Below are 27,695 nucleotides of genomic sequence, written 5' to 3'. Positions count from 1 at the left end.
ATAGCAAAAACATTATTGATTATTGAATACCTAACAAAATATGTGCTAGAAAACCTTAAAAATATGAGAAATTAAGAAAAATTCGATATTGAAATTATTTTCCGTTTTTCTGAAAAACGGTAAGAGACCGCCAAGAAAAAAGTTCAGATCGTAATCTACGACTTCAAAATAGGGTGTATACCAATTTTGGTGAAAATCGGACGATTTCCAGATTTACCAATAATTACCAAAAATGTCAATTTTTTATTAATTTTTACCTTGCCCCCCCCTACATTTCATTCTTCCGGCGCCCATGATAAAACGTATTCGTCATTCATCTAATCGATTCAAACTTCTAATTGATTAAAGACAGGCTTATTTTTCATTAAATAAATTTTAGTCAACAAAAAACATATTAATAAATTATAACGTATTAATAACATTGTCAACAATTTCAAAGCAAGAAGATCCTGATATTCAAGGTTTATCGATACTTGTTTGGTAGACGTTTTAAGAAAAAAAAACAAGAAAAAAAAGGTCAATTGATTGGGAAATATGTCTATATGTCTAATTTTTGTCTAGTTTCCGGCCTCATAGACAAACTGGTCTTTTACCATTGTACTTATAGCATCAATTAATATTAATTACTAGCTACGGAGGATTCTAATTCTAGTATTTCACGACACAAACGCACTTGAACTTTTCAAAACGACAACACGAAAAAATAATTAAAGTAATTTTGAGTTTTTTTTCCACTTTCCCTTAATAAAGGATAAAATACGGGATGCAGCCAAAAATAGTTTATTTTTCAAACGACACAAAAGTTTTATTTTTTTCCATAGCAACTGTTAAAATTGCATTATATCTATCAAAAATAGTAGATAAAATAGCATGGTACAAAGAAAACAAGGTATGATCGATAGCGGCCCCGATTTCGTTAAGTTTGCGCATACCACCTGTGACGTCATACGCCATACAAAAAATATCCATATTGTTCAATTGCCACTAATAGAAAAAGACCTAAAATAGGGAAGAATTAGGACATAACCCCAAAAGTTATGTCAAATCATCGAGCTTGACATTTGAAAAATTATTTTCACATTTTGACACAATCAAATTTCACAGATGACACAATCTGTTTGACAATTTGAAATTGGCGCGCAGAGCTTGCCGACCAATGGTGCCGTTTATCACCTGTGACGTAGTGACCAACCTGCGCAATATCATACCTTGTATTCTTTGTATCATGATAAAATAGTACTTAACCGCAAAGGTAGATTAAATGATACTTTAACAGCGAGGATAGGTTAAAAACTTTATTTCTTCTCGCACGTTTTTTAATTGCTTCCATTTTTGAAAATTTTTGTATTCCTTTTCATAAGTTATTCGGGATTTAAATGGAAGTAGTTTGGATATGGCGTTTGTCGCCTCAGCCTGAATATCTGTTCGTAATTTAGTTATTTCGTTTTGAGCCATTTCTGGCTCTAATTCAATCAGCAATCGACACGAAAGAGAATAAAAAAATATTGACTCAAAACTGACAACTAAAGAGACAGCTTTATTTATTTGTCAAATTCCAACACAGCACGGTATTTTTTCTACTCGTAACAAATTTCTTGAAATAATAATTTCTGAATATTTTTTAAAACGTAACTCTTTTAAGAAGAAATTTAGAATTTACAAACAAAATTGCACAAATATTCACTTTTTGACTTCCTCTAGGATGACTTTCTAATCAGAAAAGTCATAAAATATTTAATACCTATGTTCCAACAGCTTTCAAAATTACCTAGTTCTTGGTAGTATGTACAAAATGCAATATTTTCATGTTTAAATTTGTTCAATTGTAATAAATATATTTTAAAAACCTAGTTAGTTAATAGTGATTTTTCTTGGATCTATTACAATGCATGTCTAAATAATCAGTTATTGCAAAATAAGTTGTAAGATAAAATATTACAACATAAATTATCTAAAAAAAATGTTTAAAAATGTCTAATCATAGCTATAATTCCGTCGTTTGTAAAATTACTCATTTCGCTAATTTTCAAACCACTCATTATAATCGTAGGCCAGTTATTGACTGATATGTATGAATATCCGTCGTAGATTAGAATTAGAATTAGAATAAGTGGGAGGGGGTTTAATCTCTGCGACCTTAGAGATCTATTGTGTCCCCCTTTCTTGAGTTATAACTCATCATACAGTCCCAGGACTTCCTACGGAGACCCGTGTCCCTCACAGTCGAGGAGCTACGACCCAGGCCGGGTAGACGAAACGGTAGCTTGTGTCGCCTGTTGGGTTTAGAGGTAGAAGGTAGGCTCCCGACCCTTGGAGGAGGTGGTAGCTTGTATGCCACTTGCGGAGGATGGTCTCACCCAAGTGTCAGCCACCTCTCCTGTAGTTCTCTTTGGGTTTGGCCCCTTGGAACTTTCATTGTTACTGTTCCCAGTGTCGCTAGAGGGTTTCTCCACAGCTTCACCGATGATGTTTTTATTACTATTATTATCAGATCTCATAGTGTTCCTATGAGTCGCTAGGGACAGTCGGTCCACTTCTACAGAGCCCCGCATGTAGAAGTAAGGGGTAAATACAATGGGGTGCCCCCGGTGCCCCAAGGTTGAGGCTGTCCGTAGCCCCGTCCGGTATCGTTATATGCCTTGGTGCAATTCCCTGGCCACGACACTACAGTCAGGGACAAGACGATGAGTGAGATGCTTCTTAGACCAAGCCAAGTGCTAGAGGGGATTCCCCCCAGCACCTGACCAGGAGCTTCCCCACCAACGACAAGGTCTTGCATCTCCTAGGGGAAGATCCGTCATAGATATTAACTAAATCAAACTGAGACGGTACGGCAAAAGAACTGAAAATGTTTGGGATGTGAATAGGCCCTTAAACTTACTTTGATTTTTCTTCCAATTAGGGAAGGTAGTTTTATTTATGAAATAATAATAAAATAAAATAACGCTATATTGTGCAAAAAAGCCTAAATAGCTTCATCGACAAACCATTTACAAAACAAACAAAAGCACAAAAAATATACAAATAATACAATTCAAAAAAAAAATAAGTCATTAACAGCAGAACACAAAAAAAAAGGCGTATCAATAAAATTTTACAATAGGAAAATTGTAAATGGATATAATTTTAAGAGTTATAAAATATTAAATACTCGACCTTTGACCAGTGTGTGAGATGATCAAAATTTTAAAATTCAAAATTGTTCATGATTAAACATCAACAAAAAGTCGTTTACCGCATATAGGGCTCTCTCCGGTAAGTATGCTTTCAGAGCTTTGCGAAATGCGGGAAAGAATGAAAGCGACTTGATATTCAAAGCAGATGATTGTACATTTTTTGGCATTGTAAAGTATTGAACCTTTAGCTAGTTCTGAGCTCGGGATTGGCAGATAAAGATCGTGCTCCGCATTCCTAAATGGATAGTTGTGAGATGACCTTTCGGGAATAGCAGATATGTGCTTGCGGATTAAGCAAACGGATTCAAAAATGAATAAAGAAAGAAGAGTCAGTATGTTGAAATTTTTAAAGAAATTCTGGCAGTGAGTTCTACTGCTCAGTCCCAATAAATATCGAACTGCTCTCTTTTGAAGTTTGAAAATACGATCAAATTTTGTTGCGCAGCAAGTACCCCAGAATGGAAGGGCATAACGAAGATGTGACTCAAAAAGGGCATAATAGGCTATTCTAGAGGTTGATAAGTCAAGTCCTTAGAAACTGCTACTAACAAATATAATGTCCCGGATCTATAATAGAGGATATATCTCTCATTTTCTATTGCTTCCTTGGATTTCAGGTTAATTCCTATTGTGAGGATCTGACCATGGCCCTCCTCCCTCGAGTTGATGACTCGCCAACTCGATGTCTTTACATTGAAATTCTGGCAAACACGTAACTTTGTAACTGATCGTTAAACTTGTCAGAAAGTTAATGTTTATGCAAAAATAGTTATTTTTTATATATATATAACGTCGCATCCCCACGCCTAACCGCCACCTGTTACGATCAAGAACATCTTCCTCTTCCAAGTTACGGTCCTCCATTGCCCTTCTGATGGCCTCATTCCAAGATCTTCTAGGCCGTCCTCTTTTCCTTTTTCCAGGAGGTGACCAGCTGTAGATACGGTAGGGCCATCTTTGGTGTTCCATGCGTAGCAAGTGTCCAAACCACTTAAGGCCCCTCTGTTCGACTCTATCCACTATTGTCTCTGTGGCATCCATTTTGGCTCTGATTTCCACGTTCCTAACTCTGTCCAGTTTAGGTACTCCCGCACTGCGTCTCAAATAGTCCATTTCGAGTGCATTCAAAGCTCGCTTTTGTTCAGCGTTTAAGGTCCAAACTTCACACCCATAAGTTACTACCGACTCCACTAGGGCTCTTCCAATATGTACTTTTGTGTTTGGTCTTATGTTTTTGTCCCACCAGATGCCATTCAGTGCTCCTATAATCTTCCGCCCTTGTTCTATTCTAGCCGATACTTCTGTTTTGTCCAGTCCCTTTTTGGTTATACGTGCCCCCAAATATTTAAACCATTCAACCTGTCTGAGCTTTACATTGTCAGTAATAATAATGTCAAATTTATCATCTGAATTGGTCACTAGATATTCCGTTTTATCAATGTTCACAGTAAGGCCCCATTCCGTGTATGCCGAATTTAATCTGCTCATCATGAATTCAAGGTCGGAAGCATCTTGAGCTATGACCACCTGATCATCGGCAAAATTCAATGTAACCAAACAGTCATCTCCTATAGGGACGCCCATTCCCCCACACCTCTTCTTCCAGTCCCTAGAATGAGTGGGAGGGGGGTTAATCACTTCAACCTTACAGATCCATTGTGTCCCCTTTCTTGAATCATAACTCATCATACAGTCCCAGGGCTTTGACAAAAGCCAGTATCTGGGACGGTTTTATAGAGGATAGTTCTCCATCTCCAATATCAGTCGTACCAAAATTCATGGCACGAATGGTTGTCGTCTCGGCGCACTCAGTGATGAGGTGTACTGGTGTTTCCCCATCTTCCCCACAGAATCTGCATTCGCCGTTTCTTCTTAGTTTCAATCTACTGAGGTGTTCGTTGAGGAGACAGTGTCCTGTTAAAAACCCCGTGACAATCCGAAGATTGTTCTTACTCAGACCCAGGAAGATCTGTGATTTTTCTTCATCATAAGCCCTCAGAAACTTCTTCGAGTGTCTTAGACCATTGGAAAATTTCCATTCCAGGTTGCGGATGGAATCTTCCAAGTTCTTGAGTTCCGCCTTGAGTTGGTTACCACTTGGAAAGCAGAACGGTTCTGGTTCAGTTAGTGGAGTGTTCGCTGCTTTCCTAGCTAGATTATTTGCTTTTTCATTGCCTTCTATCCCTTGGTGAGCAGGCACCCAGTGTAGGAGGACTTTGTTTTCTTTGCCTAATTTATTCAGCTTCTCTATGCATTCTTTGACCAATTTCGAATTGATTGATACTGAGTTGATCGCCTTTAACGCTGCTTGACTATCAGACAAGATGGCTATTTCTTGTTTCCGATAGTTCCTATCGAAGATAAGTTGTACGCATCTTTCGATAGCGTAGATTTCTGCCTGTAGGATACTAGGGTAAGTGCCCATTGGTTCGGAGTATTTAGCTTTCGGCCCAAACACTCCGATCCCTATTCCCGTATTGGTTTTGGAAGCATCAGTATACCAAGTTATGGTATGGTTTTTTAACTGCTGGGCAAGCGTTTCGCTCTTCCAATCCTTTTTATTGCTCAATACTACATTGAGATGTTTCTCAAAGTTGTACGTTCTTGGCATATCGTCCACTGGGAGTTGCATGAGTTGTATTTCCTTTTTGAGGGTATTCCAAGCCCCTGATCTGACAATTCTCCCAGTACTAATTCCGTTAGTGACCATTCTAATCATTGTCGCATTGGCATATCTACCAATGACAATGTGCAGTGGTGTTAGATCTAGAATGACCTCCATTGCTGCTGTTGGACAGGTTCTCATGGCTCCTGTGATGCAAACACATGCTAGTCTCTGGACTTTTTCCAGTCCCTAAGAACCACTTCCAAATACAGATTAAATAAAAGAGGCGACAGAGGACATCCCTGTCGAAGGTCTTTGGTCGTAAAAATTACGTCAGACAGTCGGTTACCGCTCTTAACATGAGCTGTGTTGTTGTTGTACAGCACCTTAATTAAATTTATGAGACATATATCCACATCAAGTTGTTCCAGTATGTACCATAGTTTAACTCTGGGGAGTCGTAAGCTTTTTGAAGGTCTACAAAAGCTAGATATGTATCTTCTTCACGTGAATTCCGTTGTTGGATAGTAAATAGATTATCTATACATGAACGCCCTGCAGTAAAGCCACTCTGTTCTTCACTGATTTCATTGTAAGTAGATATTTCTAACTTATTTCTAATTATTTTTGTAAAAAGTCTGCTGAAGGTGCAATTCACACTAAGACCTCTGTAGTTATTCGGGTCTTTTCTGTTCCCTTTTTTATATATAGAAGTGATATAGGCTAACTTATCATTAGGTATTTTATTCCGATCTACACACATCTGCATTAAGTTTGTTATTTCTGTTATAATACATTCTCCGCCATATTTTAGCATTTCAGCCATAATACTACCCGGTCCTGGAGCTCTACCGTTTTTCATAGACACCAAGGCTTGTTTAACTTCCTCGATCGATATATTTGTTCTAGCTTCTGTAATAGTGACGGCTTCATTGTTTTGTAAAAACTGTCGTCGTTGTTCTATTAATAGGTTTTCATAATGTTTCCTCCAGTTATTTTTTATACAAGACGATAAAAAATGGTATTTTATCGTCGACCGAAAAGATTAATTCACGAGGGATGAAATCGCCAGTGAATTAATTTCGGGAAACGATAATGCAATTTTATCGTCGTGTATAATACAATATTTTTTCCATAGCCAGTTACGTTTCAAAAATATTCAGAAATTATTATTTCAAGGAATTTATTACGGGTAAAAAAAGTATTGTGCTGGGTTGGAGTTGATTTCTATGTAATTTGACAAGTAAATAAAGCTGTCTCTTTAGTTGTCAGCTTTGAGTCAATATTTTTAATTCTCTTTCGTGTCGATTGCTGATTGAATTGGAGCCAAAATGGCTCAAAACGAAATAAGTAAATTACCAACAGATATTCAGGCTGAGGCGACAAACGTCATATCCAAACTACTTCCATCTAAATTCCGAATAACTTATGAAAAGGAATATAAAAATTTTCAAAAATTAAAAAACGTGCGAGGAGAAATAAAGTTTTTAACCTATCCTCGTTGTTAAAGTATCATTTAATCTACCCTTGGGGTTAAAGTACTATTTTATCTACTATTTTTGATAGATATAAGACAATTTTAACAGCTGCTATGGAAAAAATGAACAAACGAACCAGATAAACCAGCCTTTTTGCGCTGGTTAATTTGGTGACAATAATGACAGATATATTTTCAGGAATCGTGTTCATTTATTAAAAAAGGTGTAAAATTAAACCAAAACGTAAAAACTCAACAATTATTACCAGTAAATCATTTTCTAACGACTTCTCAAAACACCGCGTTACTTTATGAAAAAACTAATGCGGAAATGTTTAAAATTTGCGTCAGTAAATTAATGACCTAGTTTTCAGAACTATAATTGTAATATTGTAATTAAAAAAAATTGTAATTATGGTATGTCACAAAAGTTATGTGATATCAGAAGAATAACTATTTTATTCAAGTGTTTGAAAAACATCTGTGGGCTGTGGTTATTGAAAGAAATGTCAGTAAATAAAAAAAAATGTTTATGAAGCTTATTTTAAATATCCAAATTTGTATAGGCTTTGTGCATTTTCCGCCGGTGCTGCTACCATCGGAGAATATCGTAAACAACCGGCATACACGGGTTTAAATAGGGAGTATATTTTTACTTTTGTTTTGTATCATTTGATCTAAATTTGATATTTATTGTAAGTATAATTTTGTGTTGTTATCTGTCTATACATACATAGAGTTAATTCATTATTAGTACTCGTATTATTTTCATAAAATATTTAATTTTAATATTACTATTTATTTTTGTTCATATAGTTCATTTTTTGTTGAAATATGCAGTTATTTTCTTTTAAAATTTTTTACTGACATTGTTTACATGCCCTTTTTTGGGTTTCTTTTTGTATTATACATTAAGGAAATAAATAAAGCAATATCTATCTATCTATACAAAACATTTTTTATATAATTACTCTAAAAGTGTAACGAAATTTCATTTGTGAAAAGTCTAAAAATAAAAATAAAAAAGTAAATATTTTAATATCTTCAGAAGGTCTAACTTATACAGGGTGTCCCAGGCTGAGCGTGCATTAGGAGTTTCTAGAGAACTACAATATCTTGATCGGAGATTTTTTGCACTTCATTGTTTCACAACGAGATCTATCGATTAAAAATATTTTCAATATGGCGGCACTTCCGCAAATACCGGAAGTTGACAGCAACTTTCTTATTTTAAATGGGTGCCCCCATTTTTTATTAGATACTTCAATTCTCTGTAAAATTTTATGAATTTTGATATTAAACACTCTATACCTAACATTAACCGTTTTAGAGAAAAAAAATATTTAAAATTTTTGGACAAAAAAACTGCAAAAATTTGTATAGCCTAAATGACAAATTTAACGATTACCACAGCCACTGTGGCATGAAAAGAAGACATGTAGCTATCTATTTCAAAAATTAAATTGTTTGAATGTCATATCATAACGGCCACAGCTGTCATGGAATTTAGCGATTAAAAAATTATCATAAATCATTTTTTTCAAATGAAAACCTACTTTTTTATTTCACTAGTGAAAAGGCTTTTCAATTCGTTACTTTTTGACTATACATGTTCCGATACCTAAAATTAATCGTTTGTAAGTTATTTAAGATTTAGTTATAAAGCCTATATTTTTCTTGATTGTAACCAGTAGCTTATGACTTCAAACGTCAAGTTCAAGTGATGTAAAACCTTTGAATAAGAAGACTAAGGAAGGAGCATATCAAAAATCTTAGGTACACCGCGATGGGCCTCAAATATGGCCGACTTAAATTCCGGTTTATCAGTGTCGTTCTAATTTTATTTAAAAAATGTAAAACTATGATGTAGGGCAGACGTGGGGTAGACTCAATAATTTGTTGTTTTATTTTACGTTGTGAATAAATGTTGGTAGTTATTAATATTGTTATAAAAATATATAATTCTAATAAAAATAGATAAGTTATAATAAGTATTTATTACCACAAACATCCGATACGCTACTGAAGTAGGTAAGTCAAATTAACGTATCTAAATTCTTTGACATCTAATCTTTGACAAGTAATAAATAAAAGCTAAAATGCAAGAAATAGTTATTAACGTAATAAGGCCGATAAACAACAAATAACGGCCGGGCTGAAGTTTGTGATCCGAGGCGATAGCCGAGGATCATAAGCAGCCAAGGCCGTTATTTGTTATCGGCCGTGTTGCGTTCTAGATTTTTCGTCATACTGCAGATTTTTTAGAGCAATAAACACTACTATTTAATAACAAATTTTATTGAACAATAACACAAGTAAGGATAAAAATACATAATGTCTTATACTAAAATTCATTTTCATGATAATGAACATGGAAATTAAAAGTGCACTTGTTGTTCTTAGAAATCTGTAATCCTTCCCAGGGATTTACAGATTTTATAGAAGAAGATGATGCTACTGAAGAATGGCAAATATTTGTATCCACTAAAGACACATTATTTTTGGAGCTATCATGAAAAAGTTGATTTGTTATTTTCATTCTTTGGAAACTGATTTTTCTATGTAAGTTTCTGCCACTGTTGAAGACTCCCATCCTCCTAGCTCCTTTAGCGATAGTAAATCACCACCATTTTCGGCGAGCATGGTTGCTGATGATCTACGAAATGAATGCCCTGTATAACGTTCTGGATTCTCCAAGTTCAAAAATTTTGCAATTTTCTGCGGTACGCTCCCGATGGTATGGATACCGACGATTTGCTTAACACACTTGCCTTTCTTGTAACCAATGAAAATTTTGGATTGTCAAAGTTACGAGGACGCAGGTTGATGTATTTTTGTATAAACCATAGGCATCAAACGGAAGGCCCGTTTTTGGAATAAGAAATTTCCTATCTTTCTTATTTTTAGTATTTCTTAATGAGACAAGAATATTTTTCTCCGAATCTTCGAAATCATCAACTGTGAGTGACCAAAGCTCGCTGCGCCTACAAGCTCAAGAATACCAAGCACCAATACAATTTTTTCGAGTAACCAGGTGTAATCATCGGCATCCAGTAGAAAATTATTTATGTCATTCTCCGAGAGAACTTTGGCTTTTTGGTGAATAACCTTCGTTTTTGCGCCTCAGAAACATGAACAGTTTACCAAATCTATGAACAAATATAATTTAGATGAGTATGATTAAATATCGAAGAATATAATGGCTTTTACCTTGATATGTCGATGTTTTCATATACTCTCAACGCAAGCTTCAGCATGGATATCTTTGTCCACAGTGATGTAGGAGAATACATTTCAGACATTCTTTTAGCATAAGCCAGCAATACCGCTTCATTTACGCTGTTTATACTTCTATCCTGCCGCCACTTCAAAAAATTGTCATATTCCTGCTGATATCTCTCTCTGGTTATAGTCGGAAGTATAATTTTGAGTAGCCGCAGCCGCTTCCTCCTGTATTTCCAACGGAATTTCTCGCGACATCTCGCTATGGTCTATTTTCCCAATTTTTGAAAAGTCCAACTGACAATAAATAGTCATTGTTGCAGGTGACACACGTTACGATTACCTTAGAAACTTAACGGCCGCCGGCCGTTATGATAACGTCCGGCGGACGTTATATGCATCTTTTCCATTCTGATTTTGCTTATGTTATAATAATATAACAATATAGTATGACGAAAAATATATAATTTAGTTAATTTAAGTGAATTTCATAAATGATCGGTTTACTACACGTATGTATATTATATAGTCACTTACTAGCGAAAAGTTGTTCCATTATTTCACTCAATTTTTGCCGAGATCTACCGCACGCTACACAACCAACTATTTTAGAGTCTTTTTCGATAAATCGCGATAGTGTCACTGTTAATTTAAGTGCTGCCACAATTTCCATCTAGATTTACTACCTTTATACAACTATCAGTAGTAGAATAAATAATAAATAACATAAAATACGCTCCGTAAAGACTGACAAATCCACAAAATTTCAAATCAAATTCAAATGTGTCAAATCAATCGTCAAAGAGAACTGTCAAGGATCCCCACCCTAGAGTGCTTTTATGGCGCTTTTTCCGCCCACCATGCATGAATACATGGATAGCATTATGCTCCTTCCTTAAGGCGGGTTCTCACTTGTCAGTTTCGCTGACGCAGTCTGACTGATTCATTATCAATGAAAAATAAAAAACAACGATTGTATTCACACGTTTCATGTTTTGCTACATTCAGTATTCAGTTGGTCCAAACATTCTAATGTGGTGATTTCGTATAGACATGAAAATGGTTAAAACAAAATTGAAACCAGGTGTTCGCGAAGTTTGTTTACAATTAGCAAATGAATTACAGAATATTCTGGTGAATCAGAAAAGAAAAAAAAAACGTCGTAGGTGGTCAGGTCCTGGATATTGCGAAGAAATAAACGGGGTGCTAGTGAAACTATATTAAAAGAATTAATTAACTTAACTTGTAAACTGCACAAATCACGAAATGTAGTTCTCACGCTTCAGTTTCTATTCATTATTCGATAATGATCAGTCAAAATGAAAAAAAGTAGAACTGGTTTTCACTTTAACTGAAAGTACGAATGTACTGATCATTTAACATGAAAATGTGTTCTGACGTTCATTGTTTGTTCAGTATCACTGAATCAGTCAGACTGCGTCAGCGAAACTGACAAGTGAGAACCCGCCTTAAGTCTTCTTATTCAAAGTGTAAAACAATAGATCTGGCCATGTCATGTGACATTTTATTCAGAAAGCAGTATGTTATCGATCATCATTTCGAAGCCAAGTTTGCGCTGTTTTTTTTTCGATCATACGGTATGTTATTAATTAATAATATCAACTATTAGATATCACTAAAGAGCGAAAATACGAGATATAATTCAAATAATTCGTTTTCTGACAGATGGAAATAAATTGTCTGACTGTTTGACACTTAATGTCAAAGGAAGCTAGATAAAATCAATAAAAATATACGATTTCAAACTAAATCTTAAATAACTTTAAAACGATTTATTTTAGGTATAGGAACATGTATAGTTAAAAAGTAACGAATTGAAAAACCTTCTCACTAGCAAAATAAAAAAGTGAGCTTCCATTTGAAAAAAATGATTTGTGATAATTTTTTAATCGCTCAATTCCATGCCAGCTACCTACATTATTATAATATGACATTTGAACAATTTAATTTTTGAAATAAATAGCCACATGTGTTCTCTCCAAACCAAACCAAACCAATACGGGAACAGGGATCGGAGTGTTTGGGCCGAGAGCTATTTACTCCGAACCAATGGGCACTTACCCTAGTATCCTACAGGCAGAAATCTACGCTATCGAGAGATGCGTACAACTTATCTTAGATAGGAACTATCGGAAACAAGAAATAGCCATCTTATCTGATAGTCAAGCAGCGTTAAAGGCGATCAACTCAGTCTCAATCAATTCGAAATTGGTCAAAGAATACATAGAGAAGCTGAATAAATTAGGCAAAGAAAACAAAGTCCTCCTACACTGGGTGCCTGCTCACCAAGGGATAAAAGGCAATGAAAAAGCAAATAATCTAGGTAGAAAAGGAGCGAACACTCCACTAACTGGACCAGAACCGTTCTGCTTTCCAAGTGGTAACCAACTCAAGGAGGAACTCAAGAACTTGGAAGATTCCATCCGCAACCTGGAATGGAAATCTTGCAATGGTCTAGGACACTCGAAGAAGTTTCTGAGGGCTTATGATCAATAAAAATCACAGATCTTCCTAGGTCTGAGTAAGAACAATCTTCGGATTGTCAGGGGTTTTTAACAGGACACTGTCTCCTCAATGAACACCTCAGTAGATTGAAACTAAGAAGAAACGGCGAATGCAGATTCTGTGGGGAAGATGGGGAAACACCAGTACACCTCATCACTGAGTGCGCCGAGACGACAACCATTCGTGCCATGAATTTTGGTACGACTGATATTGGAGATGGAGAACTACCCTCTATAAAACCGGCCCAGATACTGGCTTTTGTCAAAGCCCTGGGACTGTATGATGAGTTATGATTCAAGAAAGGGGGACACAATGGATCTGTAAGGTCGAAGTGATTAACCCCCCTCCCACTCATTCTAAATTCTAAAAATTCTGTTCTCTTTATGTCACAGTGGCTGTGGTAGTCACTAAATTTGACTTTTAGGCTATACAAATTTTTTTGACAGGTAATTTTAATTCTAATGCACGTTCAGCCTGGTACACCCTGTATAGTATTGTAATTTATTATTCAAGCTAATAAAACCTTTTAGATGAGTTCAACAACAGTAGCGAGCATAGTTTTACGCACCGATTTTGCTAGCGGAGACATAATTGGGGCTATTTCGGTTATAATGATTTTTTTGAAAGGCACATAATTATAATTTTAGAAGATGTTCATAAAAAATGTAAGCACTAGTTGCTTAAAACAAGTATACCGTTAATATTGCAAATTATAATTTATCCTCTCATAGTATATGCCTATTTAATTTTTTGATTATGTGATGAGGACTTTGATCAAATCGGTGTGAGAAGCTGTGAAGCTTTAAAATGTTGTTTCGGGAGAGTTGCATATCCGCAAAAGTTCAGTTATTGAATGTTATTGCACCCAGCAACCACGGAATTACACCCTTCTTTACGTGTCAATATTTTTTCGACAATTTTATTAACATTTGAAATTGTCACAACACAACACGCTGCCTAGTTTGAATTCTTTTTCACTTATTTGTTACTACCCGAAACAGCGTTACATCGCACAAACCTGTGTGATTTGTGGTTTCAATAACTGCACTACTAAAAACTAAAATACTTAAATATTATGACAAAGCCACGATTTAATTCTTATTTCAATGCCATCAACATCGCAACTGAATGAAATACAGAGCCGAGCAAAGACATCTCAAAGTTTCCTTAATTATAAAACATTCAGGTTCGTGTGAAAAACGCTCTCTGTGAAAAATCCTGTATAATAAAAATTACATAATTACAAAAGGCTAAGTTCTCTTGGCTAATAAAAGGCAGATGGCTTTGCTTGATGCAATCTAACGTAAATCACAATTACTGCGTAATTCTATCTTAATTTTTCTTCAAATGGGGACTCAACTGCATTACTACAGAGCACAGTTTTCTTTTAATAATTGTTTGATTGCGTTTTGCGACTTTATAATGTTCAATTTAACGACAATTTGTTGAAAGAAATCGCATAAAATAATAAGAAATAAGTCGCGATATAGAGAAAACGTTTCTAATATTAATAATTACTAGCAAAATAAAACACAAAAGTCGTTTACTGCATACAGGGCTCTCTCCAGTAAGTATGATTTCAGAGCTTTGCGAAATGCGGGAAAGAATGAAAGCGACTTGATATTTAAAGGCAGATGATTGTAGATTTTTTGGCATTGTAAAGTATTGAGCCTTTAACTAGTTCTGAGCTCGGGGTTGGCAGATAAAGATCGTGCTTCGCATTCCAAAGTGGATAGTTGTAAGATGGCCTTTCGGGAATAGCAGATATATGCTTGCGGATTAAGCAAACGGATTCAAAAATGAATGAAGAAGGAAGAATCAGTATTTTGAATTTTTTAAAGAAATTCTGGCAGTGAGTTCTACTGTTCAGTCCCAATAAATATCGAACTGCTCTCTTTTAAAGTTTGAAAATACGATCAAATTTTGTCGCGCAGCAAGTACCCCAAAATGGAAGGGCATAACGAAGATGCGACTCAAAAAGGGCATAATAGACTATTCTAGACTTAAGTTCTTGAAAAAACTACAATCTATTATTTCTAATAGATTTATAATAGCGCGACCACTATCGAATACCCACTCAATTCCACTTATTTTTACCAAAACTGCAAATGTTTCTAGCTTGCACTTAGAAAAATTCAAGCTATAGGGAAAATTACAACGACTCGTTAATAAATAAACAAATCAAGTATCACGAGACGTAATTAAATCGTGAAGCTGAACGCATGACGTACACCGTTCCCTGGAAGTTACAAAGTACTAACAGAGGTATTGATTGGGTCGACCGGTCAACTGCGACAAATCTGCTATATCCCTAACACGTCTCTTAGCGATGTGCACAGTTTCTCGGTTTATTTCATACGTTTGGCAACGTGTTTACTGTCCTCTCTTTGTTCAGTACATTATAAACGCATTGTACTCTTCTTACATACGGAAATTTCGACCCAAGACTAACCTTTGCCAGCCCTTAGTATAGTATTAGACAGTGCCGTAACATCTGGGCCGCTCCAAGTGAAACTAGTATTATTTAGCATTATTTCTTCATACATCCTAGCGCCCCAACGCATTCGGCGCTACTGGCAGTATCTATTAATATTTTTCTAGATCTATTATTATTTTTAATGTTTTTTTTTTCATATTTATTTGCCAGGCGTAGGTAACAATTTTTAAACACACAATAATTAATAGACCATTATGATAGCGAGTTTTTCTAAAAAATTGTTTTAATGTTATTGATGCAATTGACAATTGACGCAGTAACTAAAAAGAGATCAGACTGAACCAGTAACTAAAAAGTACGCGTTCGATCTTCGGGCCAAATAACTTTTTGAATGATAAATGATATAAATGGCATATTTGTTAATTAGTTTTATTATTTGACATAATTATAGGAATAACCCCTCTTGTGTGTCGGTAATTATATTGACGTGCAATATTCTTAATGTTATTTAAATTTGTTTTTAATGTAGTTAGTTAATAAACTAAGGGTCTGAAAATTGTTTTGCGTTTTTAAGTGTAAAATTAATTAATGTGCATTAAGAAAAATTAAAAATCGCTTAAAAGGAAAATGATATGACCCTATTATTTAGATATATGTGCCATATACGAGTATGTACATACTTCTCTGTGATTTTGTATTTTTGTACAAAATTGGCAGAATTTTTTGTAAACCGCCTTCCAACTGTTAGATACTAAAATTGTTAAAAAACTATTTATTTTCAAAAAACAAAGCAAAACAAAACACCAATTTTCCATATGATGTGTCATTCTATTCAGAGTGTCATTTTCAATCGAATAAAGTAAAAAAATACCGAGGGTGGTTTTCGTTACGAACCGCAAGTTATAATTTCAAATAAACCATATGCGAAAATGTCAAAAGTTGACATATGATATGTCATTTTATTCAGAGTGACGTTTTCTATCAAATAAAGTAAAAAAATACCGACGGTGCCATTTAAAAATCAAAAGTTGTAGTCATTTCCGGTGAAACGGGAAGTGGCCGAAAACAATTGAATATGTCAATAAATCCTAATTTATGTCATATACCAACATACCAAATCTCGTTGATTTATCTAATAAAATAAAAAAGTTACAGAGGTGAGCCACTTTTGAGACGCACCCGGTATATTCATGTCACCTCTAAAATCTAATTAATTTAAAATTAAAATATCACACAATAACTGTCCAATTGAGTAAGCACTTAAAATCTTAAAAGCTAAATTAATGATATGGTCAAAACAGAATGCGCAATAATAGTTAGTACGAAAAATGTAATTATACAAATCATAGCTGCAAACGTATAAATCCAGTATGAGAGACGTACGTCTCTAATTGGCCCGTACTTTCCAAGAAGTAAAATTACAGTCGCGTTACGAAAATGACACGTTTGGCAACCGCGAAAATAATAATTTACTAATGAAATTCGTGTTTCCTTTGGTTTTGGCTGTTTGGTGTTTATTAAACTCAATCTACGTGTTACAGCAACCAGCTTTTTGAACAGCATTATTATTTTTTATAGATATTTTGACACTATACAAGGGTGGTGCGAACTGTATTCTGGAAACTTCGGCAGCATATTCTGCAAATAAAAATAAATAAAAAAATTCGTGTGAACGTATGCCCTAAAATGCTTAGTTTCAGTGATACAGTGGGTAGAAGTTTCATTTTTATTTCCATTTTTTGAAATAATTTTTGAAGTAACGTCAATATTTGGATGAAAATTGGTTTCGGGAAGTTTTTTGACATGAGAAATTTGATTTTGATGTTAAAACCACTCCTATTTGAAGGGGGCACCACCTACACGTGTTTTAAATGTTTTGAAGAGTAATAACTTTTCGTCCGTACCTGTATAAAACTACTGAGTGAAAAAATATACATCTCCGTGACTTTTTACGTAAAAAATGTCTCTAATAGTAAATACATGTCATTATTGACAAAAAATAAACATGTTCAGTAGATAGTTATTTGACTGAAATAATAAATTTGGGAAATTTTGATTTTTTTAAATTAATCATAATTTTTCCTGAAAAAAAAATGATTATAAAACAGCTTCTGTTGAACTTTTGGCACAAAAACATTTCAAATTTATGATTTCAGTCTAATAACTATTTAGTCAACATGTTTAATTTATGTCAATGATGACAGATATTGATAATTATTTTTCTTTTTATTCTTGGCTTTAGGTCGTTGGGGTTGCAAAGATGTTACTAGAATTTGTTCATTATTTTATTTTATGACGACGTTTCGACAGTAAATGTCTTTTTCAAGCCTCTTGAACGTAGATTCCTACAGAATTATAGCTGTGTAAATCGTCGTAATTTACACGTTTAATCTGCTAGAAAATACATACGTGCTCTATACTAAAGTGTGATGTCCAAAAACAATTAAAATAATAGTTTTAATATGTGTTATTGTGTTTTGTCCAGTTTTAACAATTTTTAATTCTGTAGGAATCTACGTTCAAGAGGCTTGAAAAACGCATATACCGTCGAAACGTCGTCATAAAATAAAATAATGAACAAATTCTAGTAACATCTTTGCAACCCCAACGACCTAAAGCCAAGAATAAAAAGAAAAAATATATTATAGTATACAGGTCAAAGAAACGAAACAAAAAAAAAGTATTAATAATTTCGATTTTAAATATCTCGGGAACCATTACTTGTAGCCATTTTTACCAAGAGACCTTTTTTACGTAAAAAACGTCGTAAATGTATATTTTTTTACTCAGTAGTTTTATACAAGTACAGACCAAAAGTTATTATTCTTCAAACCAGCTAAAAAATATGTAGGTGGCACCCTCTACAAATAGGAGTTATATTGACATCAAAATCAAATTTCTCAGGTCAAAAACTCCCAGAGACCAATTTTCATCCAAATATTGACGTTACTTCAGAAATTATTTGGAAAAAATCGAAATAAAAGTGAAATTTCTACACCCTGTATCTCCAAAACTAAGCATTTTAGGACATACATTTAAACAAACTTTTTTACTTATTTTTATCTGCAGAATATGCTGCCGAAGTTTCCGGAATACAGTTTGTTCCACCTTGTATATTATACACAAACCACTGGGTGAAAACCCAGTGGTTTTATACAGGTACGGACGAAAAGTTATTACTCTTCAAATCAGTTAAAACATATGTGGGTGGTTATATTGACATCAAAATCAAATTGCTCATGTCAAATACAGTCTTAAATAAAATAAATATAGTCTTAAATAAGTGGGGTTTTTCAGGGATGGTACATTTCGACCCCAGGAACACGTCTATGAGGTTTTTTTCGCTAAAAAAAGATGTTGAAAATCATGCATTTTTTTTAAATTTCCCACTATATTTTTCGAAAACTTTTTAGAACTGCCAGTTCACCGCAAATTTGTTCAGGGTATAATTTCTTAATCTCAGATATTACCATAGTTACGGCTTTACTCTATGGTTACGGCAATAAAAGGGATGTAAATAAAGAAAAAATCTGGTGGCTCTCAAAATTTTTTCAAAAAAAATCAATTTTTTTTAAATTTTCAAACTTAAACAACTCGGTTATTTTGGACTTATCTAAAAAATGGTAAAGAGAAAATATGTTTCTTTTATCGAGATCTACCAGCCCTGACAATATTTGCACTTATTTAACACTCACCCTGTATAATGCTTGTATTTTGTCGTGAAATGGTTATTTTATAACACTGGATATTAAAAATTTTCCTTTTTTTCAGGATTAAAATCGTATGAGGCATACGATGGGACTATATAAACAGTACTTTCGACTGACGCAAAGAGCAAGGAATCACCTTTTGGGCATCAGCAATCAAAGCGATGGTACGAATCATCACCTTCCCTTACAGATGCTTATATCGCAACATTTTAGTCATGGTAAGTTTGGCAATTCCCAGCGTCTTAAATAAGTACACACATTTTTAGGGGTGATATATTTCGATGGCAACACGTCTATGAGGGCTTTTTCGCGAGAAAAAATCTGAAAATTTTGTATTTTTTCAAAACAAGTTTGCGAAAACTAGTGAATTTTTAGTTAAAAACATAATATATTGAGGATATGACAACATGGGTAGTAGAATTTAATTTTAGAGGAACGAAAATCCAAAAAAAAATCCAGCGGTTCTGAAAATGTAAGCAAAAAAACTTTTTTTTAATTTTCAACCCTCTAATACTAATACTGCCATTATTCGCTGACGAGTATTTGACACACATTCTGTAACTGAAAAGCCCGATACTGTCTTCCGCAATCCGGTCAAAAATATCATTACTTTGTTGCCTCTTTAATTTTTTGTTGTCGTTGTTAACTGAGTTTACAATTCCTCTCCATTGCGTTCTACTATGAACTGCTTCCTCCCTCTGATTCTACAAGCTTATACCCTTTAAATTTTCGTGGAAAATATTCTTGTATCTTTTGAGTTGTCCACCCGGTTTCCTCTTACCCTCTACAAGCTGGCCGTAAAGAAGAGATTTTGGTAGATGGTTTTCTTGCATCCTGCATACGTGACTAATTCTGTACTGAATTTAAGATTCGATATTGGTCTTTTCCGAAATCAAACTGCCGAGGTAATTGAATTCCACCACATATTCCAATAGTTCTTTTCCGATTTTTATAGCACTGTTGTATGTTCAGCATTTCTTTCACTAATATGTGTTCGGCATATGGAAATTCTGTGATGAATTTTACATGTGTTTTCGCTCTGAGTCTTTTTATGTTGAACAGACTGCCGCACAGTGATGCAGAAGTTCCCAATAGCGGCAAAAAATCAAAATATCAGAAGTATTTCTATTTAATTATAATTTCACTCGTATACTTCCTATTAGTCCATATTTTTAGAATCGTGAAGATTTTTGAATAAAAACGGACCCATTATTAATCCCTGATAAGAAAAATGTTCGAGCTTATAAGATTATTAGCTGAAGCTAAAACATTATGATTAAATTTTGATTAAAGAAAATTAGTGCGTTTAACGTTGATGATAAATTAGTTAAAAACTGATGGTACTCTGAGAAAGTAGAATGTTTTCAACTGTTTTCCCTCGTAGTAATTCTAGTTTTGACTTCCCTGGTACCATAAAAAATCAATAAAGACCTTGATGTAATTAAGAACTGCTTAATCTAAAATCACATTTTAGGTAAGCTAATACAAAATGCTCCAAATTGCTCCAAAAAAATATGATGTAGGTTACAATTATTAGCCTTTTTTCTTCATAACTACGAAGTTTCGTGACCAACATTAACCAACAAATACCCTTTAGGTTGCCTAACTCTCCCGAAAACCATGATTTAGTTTCCCAAAATAAATTACCTATGACAGTATATTACTGGGTGTTTCTTAGGTGCTGTAAAATATTGTTGTTGGTTATTTATAATTAGTTTTAGAAAGTAAACTGGGTATATATTTTTTCTTATTCAATTTAATTTTCGATATACAAGGTATTCAAATTTAAAGATAATTTTTAATGTGTAATTTTAACTAGCTTTTCCCAGTTAAGCCTAAGTTTTTATTCTTTTTTGTGCTTATATGACATTGAATTTAATATTATTAGAAATCTCATTAGTTTTGAATAATTATTGTTAATATAAACTACAAAGATGTGTCAATGTGTCTATGATGCATCAACATTCAATCAAAAACTTTTATCATGCATCTTCTACTAATTTTCTCGGATAGAGTAAGAGATCACCAAGACTTCTGTCAAGTAAAATAGAACAGCATCCTGAGGCTATAAAACTTATTATAGATTAAATTATTCTATTTTTTATCCATTTGCTAAATCCATCTTAAATATATTTTATCCATCTTATCCATATGAATAGGAGAAGTGCTAAGACACATTAGATCACTTAGTGATAATATATAAAAAAAAAACATTTATGAAAACAACAGACCAAAAATTTACATAAAAATAACATTCAGGGCCTCCGTAAGTATATTCAATAACAATCTCGCGTCACTATACTATATCAGGTTTCAATAAGGTACCTACGTGTTTACCGTCACATATAAACAGAACCTTAATGATATTCGTAACTTATATCTTGTGCAAAGTTTCATAAAATGTGGCAGAAGGAAAAACGACCAGAAGGGGCAATCCGCCTGACATTCCGGTTACGTAATCACGGTGTCTTTGCAAGGCCGACTCGGAGCACATGCTACCGAGTAAACGCTGCTAGTGAAAGCGGTCCAGTCCACAGACTGCAACTCAGAGTAACGAAAAAGAGATATTTTAATTATTGACAGTTAAAGCATAGTATAAGGAAACCAGGTCATGCCATAAAACTCGGCAAGGAAAATCAAACAACCGAAATTTCTAGAAGGATCAAACTAGGATGGGCAGCTTTTGGTAAACTTAACTTTATATTCAAAAGCAAAATCCCAAATAGCCTAAAAAGAGATGTTTACAACAAATGCGTCTTGCCTGTCATGACCTATGGTTTGGAGACTATGACGATGACGGCACGAAGTGTGAACAGGTTGCGAGTGAGCCAAAGAGCTATGGAAAGAGCCATGATGGGTATCAGTCTTCGCGACCACATTAGAAATGAAGACATTCGCCGACAGACGAGGATAACGGACATCGTAGAGAGGCGTATAGCATCGTAGATAGCTAACTCTAAATGGTCTTGGGCAGGACACTTGGCCAGACAGTCCGAGGAAAGATGGGCAAAAAGACTTCTTTGCTGGAGGCCACGCCTAGCAAAACGCCCAGTCGGCCGACCTCCTAAAAGATGGACTGATGATATCCAAACCGTAGCCGGTAAGAACTGGATGAGGAGAACACAGAATCGAAACGAGTGGAAGAAACTGAGAGAGGCCTACATTCTGCAGTGGATGAGTAATGGCTGAGAAGAAGAAGAATAAGGAAATTATAGTAGCTTTACTCCTTGTCAAATCCTTTGTTTTTTTTCTGCCACTTTATATGACCTTGTTCTCGAGTCCCGTGACCACTGACGTAGCTGTATAGTCGTGGTCTATAACTAGGCAAAATATAGTCGTGGCACTCGCCATAGTTTCACAGAGATGTATTTAGGAAAATATGAGTTCACAAGTTTTTATACAGATGGCAAATAAAATTTAATACTCTGAGGCTGTTGGTGGTACCCGTACGCAAAGACTTCAAAGAGGCACTCTAGCTGTCGACTATCGGCATCAGTACCTACATTAAATATAATTGGTATCTTAACGTCGAAGAAGATTTTCGATCAAAACTTGACCTACCTTCCACGTCACACTTTCAATTTCGAAGAAATGAATATTATGTGATGTCTCAGGTCTCAGATGGTTATTTGGAATTTTTGGCCTACTGAACTAGTGTTACATAATTAATTCATAGTGATTTAATTTTAATATTATTAATATTTATTATAATTTTGAGTATTCGCGAACAATTTGTATTTTATTTTATTTTTTTTCGGTTCCTTATTCATCCCACTTAAAATTTTATTTAAAGAAATAAATAAAGACTAATTCATCGTTCACCGTACGTCATCATTATATGTCAAATATGGCTTTTAGGGTGTGTCTGGGATCAGTTCATATGTTGTTTCAATTTTAAGTAAGTTCCCATATTATTGATTGAACGAGTTCGGTTTTTTTTCGGTATTTATTGATTTTTTATTGAACTCTACATCAGTTACGATTCCTTTAGTTCCAATCCTTTGGACTGCTGAAGAAATTTCTAAAGCATCAGCAACTCGCTATATTATTTAAAATTACAAATACAAATTTCTATTTTACATAGGAATATTATACCTATGTACGAGTACACAATTTTGTCCTAGCCTTCTTATAGTCTAAGAGAGCTGGCTACATAAAAAATCTTATCATCGTTACATGGCTAACTTTTTGTGTGAAGTATCCTTTTGTGTAGCCATTATGAAATAGTCATGTCTGCCAGCGCGATCCCGGGGCTTAAAGCGGAGGCGGCCAATCGAAAGGGTGAAATTTTGACACTAAAAATATTATAAGATACATGAGTTATAATTGCGAAAATAGCTTTTATTTATTATTAAGAAACGTGGAAAATTGTTGGCAGACATTTTTCTAGTCGCTAAAATGCCGACAGACAACGCGAAAAAGGCATGAAATTTTAAAAATGATTAAAAAATGAAATCTGAAGAATGAAAAAAATTATGGCATATTTGCATGCCGATTGGTGAAATGTCATATTTATTTAAAAAGCCGTATGCAAAAGGGCAGACAAAAAGATCGTGGCTCAATCAGCTGCAGACAGTTATCAAAAGCGCGATATTACTCTATCGCTGTATTCGGGGAACGCTGGCCGCCTCATCCATTTAAGTATAGATAAATCATATAATATACGATTATATTATAAATATATTTTTTTATTATTTCAATAACGATTTTTTTGTCTGCCCTTTTGCATACGGCTTTTTAAATTAATTAACAATAAACATGATATTCCACCAACCGACATGCATGTATGCGATGATTTTTTTTTGTCAAAATTCTAAGCCTCTTTCGCGTTGTCTGCCGGCATTTCAGCCACGAGAAAAATGTCTGTTAACAATTTTACACGTTTCCTAATAATAAATAAAAGCTATTTGGCAATTATAACTCGTGTACCTTATAATATTTTTAGTGTCAAAATTTTACCCTTTCGATTGGCCGCCCCCGCTTTAAGCCCCGGGATCGGGCTGGCAGACATGACTATTTCATAATGGCTACACAAAAGGATACTTCACACACAAAACTAGCCAATGATAAGGTTTTTTGATGTAGCCAGCTCTCGGTCTATTAGTTCCCGAAATACAGGACGAAATTTAAAATGTCGCATCTTTCAACCCTCTTCGTAAGAACTTTTATATACCGTATGATCGAAAAAAAACGGCGTCAGATGATTGGGGGGAATGACATTGTTTCTTGTTTAATATGACATCTTAATCGTTCATTTTAATTTCAGGTAGACTGTCGGTGATCATATTAGGACTGTTCACGCTTGCCATCGGTATTATTTTGTCTTCCATCCCGTGGCTAGATTATATAATAGTTAAGGTAAGTGGTGATAATATACCGTTTAAAATAATCGTTATTTTGTAATCGCCCGACAATAAAGACGATATCGTTAAGCGAGCAATGACTAAAAAATGGTTTCCTTATACCAGTGACGGCTCGTTTTATGAACATAGACACCAATAATAGCATTTTCAAATATCAAAATATATATAATATACAGGGTATAATATACAGGATACGTACTTTCAGAAATAAGAAAATAAGTTCATTGGACACAATTTACCTCTCTACAAAAATGCTTTGTTTGTCCGTTAGTTTTCACCTTTCCTTTACTTTTTCTTATTTTTTGTTAAAGTCAAATATCAAAGCGCTTAGCAAAACATAGGCACCACAAATATCTTTCAAATCTGTATATTGGTTTCTAAAATATCTTAAAAAATTGGTGCCGGGAGGCACGTATAGCCGCCCATACTAAAATATATTAATAAAGTTTGTAGGCAGTTCTTTTAGTTTCAATTATCTCAAAAACTGCGACTTTGATTGATTTTGATGTTATTACAAATTTTGTTGCAAATATTATTCCTAATCTTAAATTGAAAACCGCGTTTCGCTAGCTACTGTAATTTTGGAGTTACGATTTTTTTAAATTTTTAACCCCCTCCTATACCCCCTTACCAACCCCCCACCCCCGCCAAAAACTAATGGCCACATTCTCGGGTGACACAGTATTTTTGTGCCAAATTTGGTTAAAATCGGTTTAGCGGTTTTTGAGTTATCGTGTTACAGACAGACGGACAGACAAACAGACACCATGAAAATATTCTGTATTTAGGTCATTTATGACCCAAATAACTCATTTTGAGTAAAATTAAAAAAAAATTTTTTGCCGATCTTAATAGCCTACCATACCTGTTGGTATGGTCGGCTAAAAATGCCGTTTATTTTTTTAAAGTTTCATGCCCTCTAAAAGAAACGCATACTTGAATATTCTTAAGACCAATTGAAGAAGTATGGAATGCATTTCCTTAGGACATGATATTAAGAATAATTTCTCAGGGTTAATGTTAAGGGTAAGATTAACTTATTAATCAGGGTTCCCCTGGCCACAGCGGCGCCCAAGGCAACGAAAAAACCGATGAACTAGCTAGGCAAGAATCATCGGCATCCTATCTTGATCCAGAGCCAGTAGTGGGAATATCCAAATGTATGGCCCGTAGTGCACTAAAACTCTGGATCAGGGATTTCTACTTCTACTTCTATTAACAGAAGGGGCACAGGCACAACAAGACATTTATTCAAGGAGCTAGATCCAAAACCACAAAAGAACTGCTAATGTTTAGCAGGAATAAAGTGCGGATTACAACAGGCCTCTTGACAGGGTACATGGCTGTCAAGTGTTACTTGAACAAGCTCAACCTGTATCAAGGAAATCTTCGCTGCAGACTCTGCGATAAAGATCCTGAAACAGCGGAGCACATAATATGTCACTGCGAAGCTCTGGATCGCAAACGACCCTTTTTATTTGGGAAGGCTAGGCTAGAACCGGAGGAACTATGCTCCCATCCTATCAAGGACCTGCATAAGTTGGTGCAGGGTACAGGGATAGGAGAATGGGTGCAGATATAAAAAGGGGACAAACACAATAGGCCTGACAGGTCGCAGTATTTTTTCGACCTCTTGTTATTAGAAAAAAAAACTTATTAATCAACCATAAATCCTTTTTTGCCCCTGACGAACCGCCACTGATCGCGCCATACACGCGTGAAAATAATAAAAGCGCCATTTCTTGAGGAGAAATTTATTGGAGCAATTTGGTTACGTAACAGCTCGGCGGATAGCTCGACCGTAGTCACATTCAGCCATAAAAAGTGTTCACCGGGCCAGGCACTTCTATTAACGTTGTTTTTCTTTACCTTCTACCTGGCCGCTGCTCATTGTAACACCCGGAAACGCTACTGACATTCTGACCAATATTTTACTTTTATCGGTCAGTTTTTTTAATGGCTGTTGCCCGTATTTTGAGCCTCGAGAGTCCGTTGCACGTATTTTCTAATTAAATTATTCCACAGCCTATTCGTAGGCAGCCTGCCACTTACGATCATTTATACAAAAATCCGCTTTACTCTCGTAATTCAAATGAAATATTCTATGATTTTGGATAATTATAGTTCATACCGATTAAACTTTTAGTCACATGATTAAGCTCTATCGGCCCCGCGTTACCCACGAAACAAAAATAAATTAATTATAAACATATAAACAGTTATTATTTACATCAACAAAACTCACCTCCTTAACAGCACAAAGCACTTAACCATTACTACGGCTTTCCCGACCAAAAAATATTCTAGCAAGGTTGCTATGAGTTTTTGCATGGGCTATTAAGCTAATGTAATCGCAAAACAATTTCCGATGCACGTCATCACCTTTGAGTGACAAGCTATGGCGGCAGCGCTGCCAGATTGTCTTGGATTTATGAGATGAATCTTAATGTAAAATTGGAAAACAGTAGTCACTAACACTCAGAGTATAAATATATATTTAAATTTAAGTCAGCAGTTACTCGCTACAAATCGAAATAAGTAGAAATAACTTTGAAAGTGGTATAATGTGCTTACCAATCAAACTTGCCTCTCTGACTGCAGTCAAGGGTAATAAAGAACCTTTGCTTCGCCTGTTTTAATGCTTCGGGTTATTTTCAACACATAATTTCAAGAAATGCAAGACAAAAACTCGAAAATTTACTTCTTAAAAGAATTGTTTGTGCTTAAAAGTACAATTTAAAAAAATACTACGAAAATCGGCAAAGAAAACGAGAATTACTCCTAAAGATTCAACAACAAATTGATATACAAAATAATGACTGACATTATGGTAATTGTCAAAAATAATCAAAATAAACGACACGTTACGGATCGCGACGCAATGTGACCAACATGGCGATAATAAAAATCGCTTTAAAGCAATTTTTGCAGCTTTAATCTAAATAAAATATCTGTTACAATCATTTACTCTATAAAATAAAATGAAGAGCTGCTCGGTATCTTAAATTATACAACAAATTTAGACATTTTTGCCAAAATTTCATTTAGTCAGGTTAATAGGCTTTAGTGTCAATTTCGATATGATTGATGACGCACATCGGAAAATGTTTTGCGATTACCGTATCTTGTACACTTCGTATTAAAAGACGTTCTAAAAAGAACATTGTTCGACTGCCAGG

At 34.7% G+C, this 27,695-nt stretch overlaps 2 protein-coding genes across 2 annotated transcripts in view; one reads left to right on the top strand and one right to left on the bottom strand.

Annotated features, from left to right (window-relative positions):
• LOC115879139 overlaps positions 1-4,760 on the bottom strand; it is a 37,556-nt gene extending 32,796 nt beyond the window's left edge. Inside the window, exon 1 of the mRNA XM_030895809.1 lies at positions 4,001-4,760. Within this exon, the coding sequence (XP_030751669.1) occupies positions 4,001-4,760 (760 nt within the window). The remainder of the gene's footprint in view (positions 1-4,000) is intronic.
• The window catches only part of LOC115880029 (lysosome membrane protein 2-like), a 167,190-nt gene that overhangs the window by 96,132 nt on the left and 43,363 nt on the right, over positions 1-27,695 (top strand). Inside the window, exons 2-3 of the mRNA XM_030897144.1 lie at positions 19,215-19,371; positions 24,420-24,511. Of these exons, the coding sequence (XP_030753004.1) occupies positions 19,227-19,371; positions 24,420-24,511 (237 nt within the window). The 5' untranslated portion in view covers positions 19,215-19,226. The remainder of the gene's footprint in view (positions 1-19,214; positions 19,372-24,419; positions 24,512-27,695) is intronic.

This window comes from Sitophilus oryzae, unplaced genomic scaffold (assembly GCF_002938485.1).
Source record: "Sitophilus oryzae breed Bouriz unplaced genomic scaffold, Soryzae_2.0 scaffold_1067_pilon_pilon, whole genome shotgun sequence".
Taxonomy (NCBI): domain Eukaryota; kingdom Metazoa; phylum Arthropoda; class Insecta; order Coleoptera; family Curculionidae; genus Sitophilus; species Sitophilus oryzae.
The sequence above is the reverse complement of the archived record's forward strand: the minus strand, read 5'-3'. Positions and strand labels throughout refer to the sequence as shown.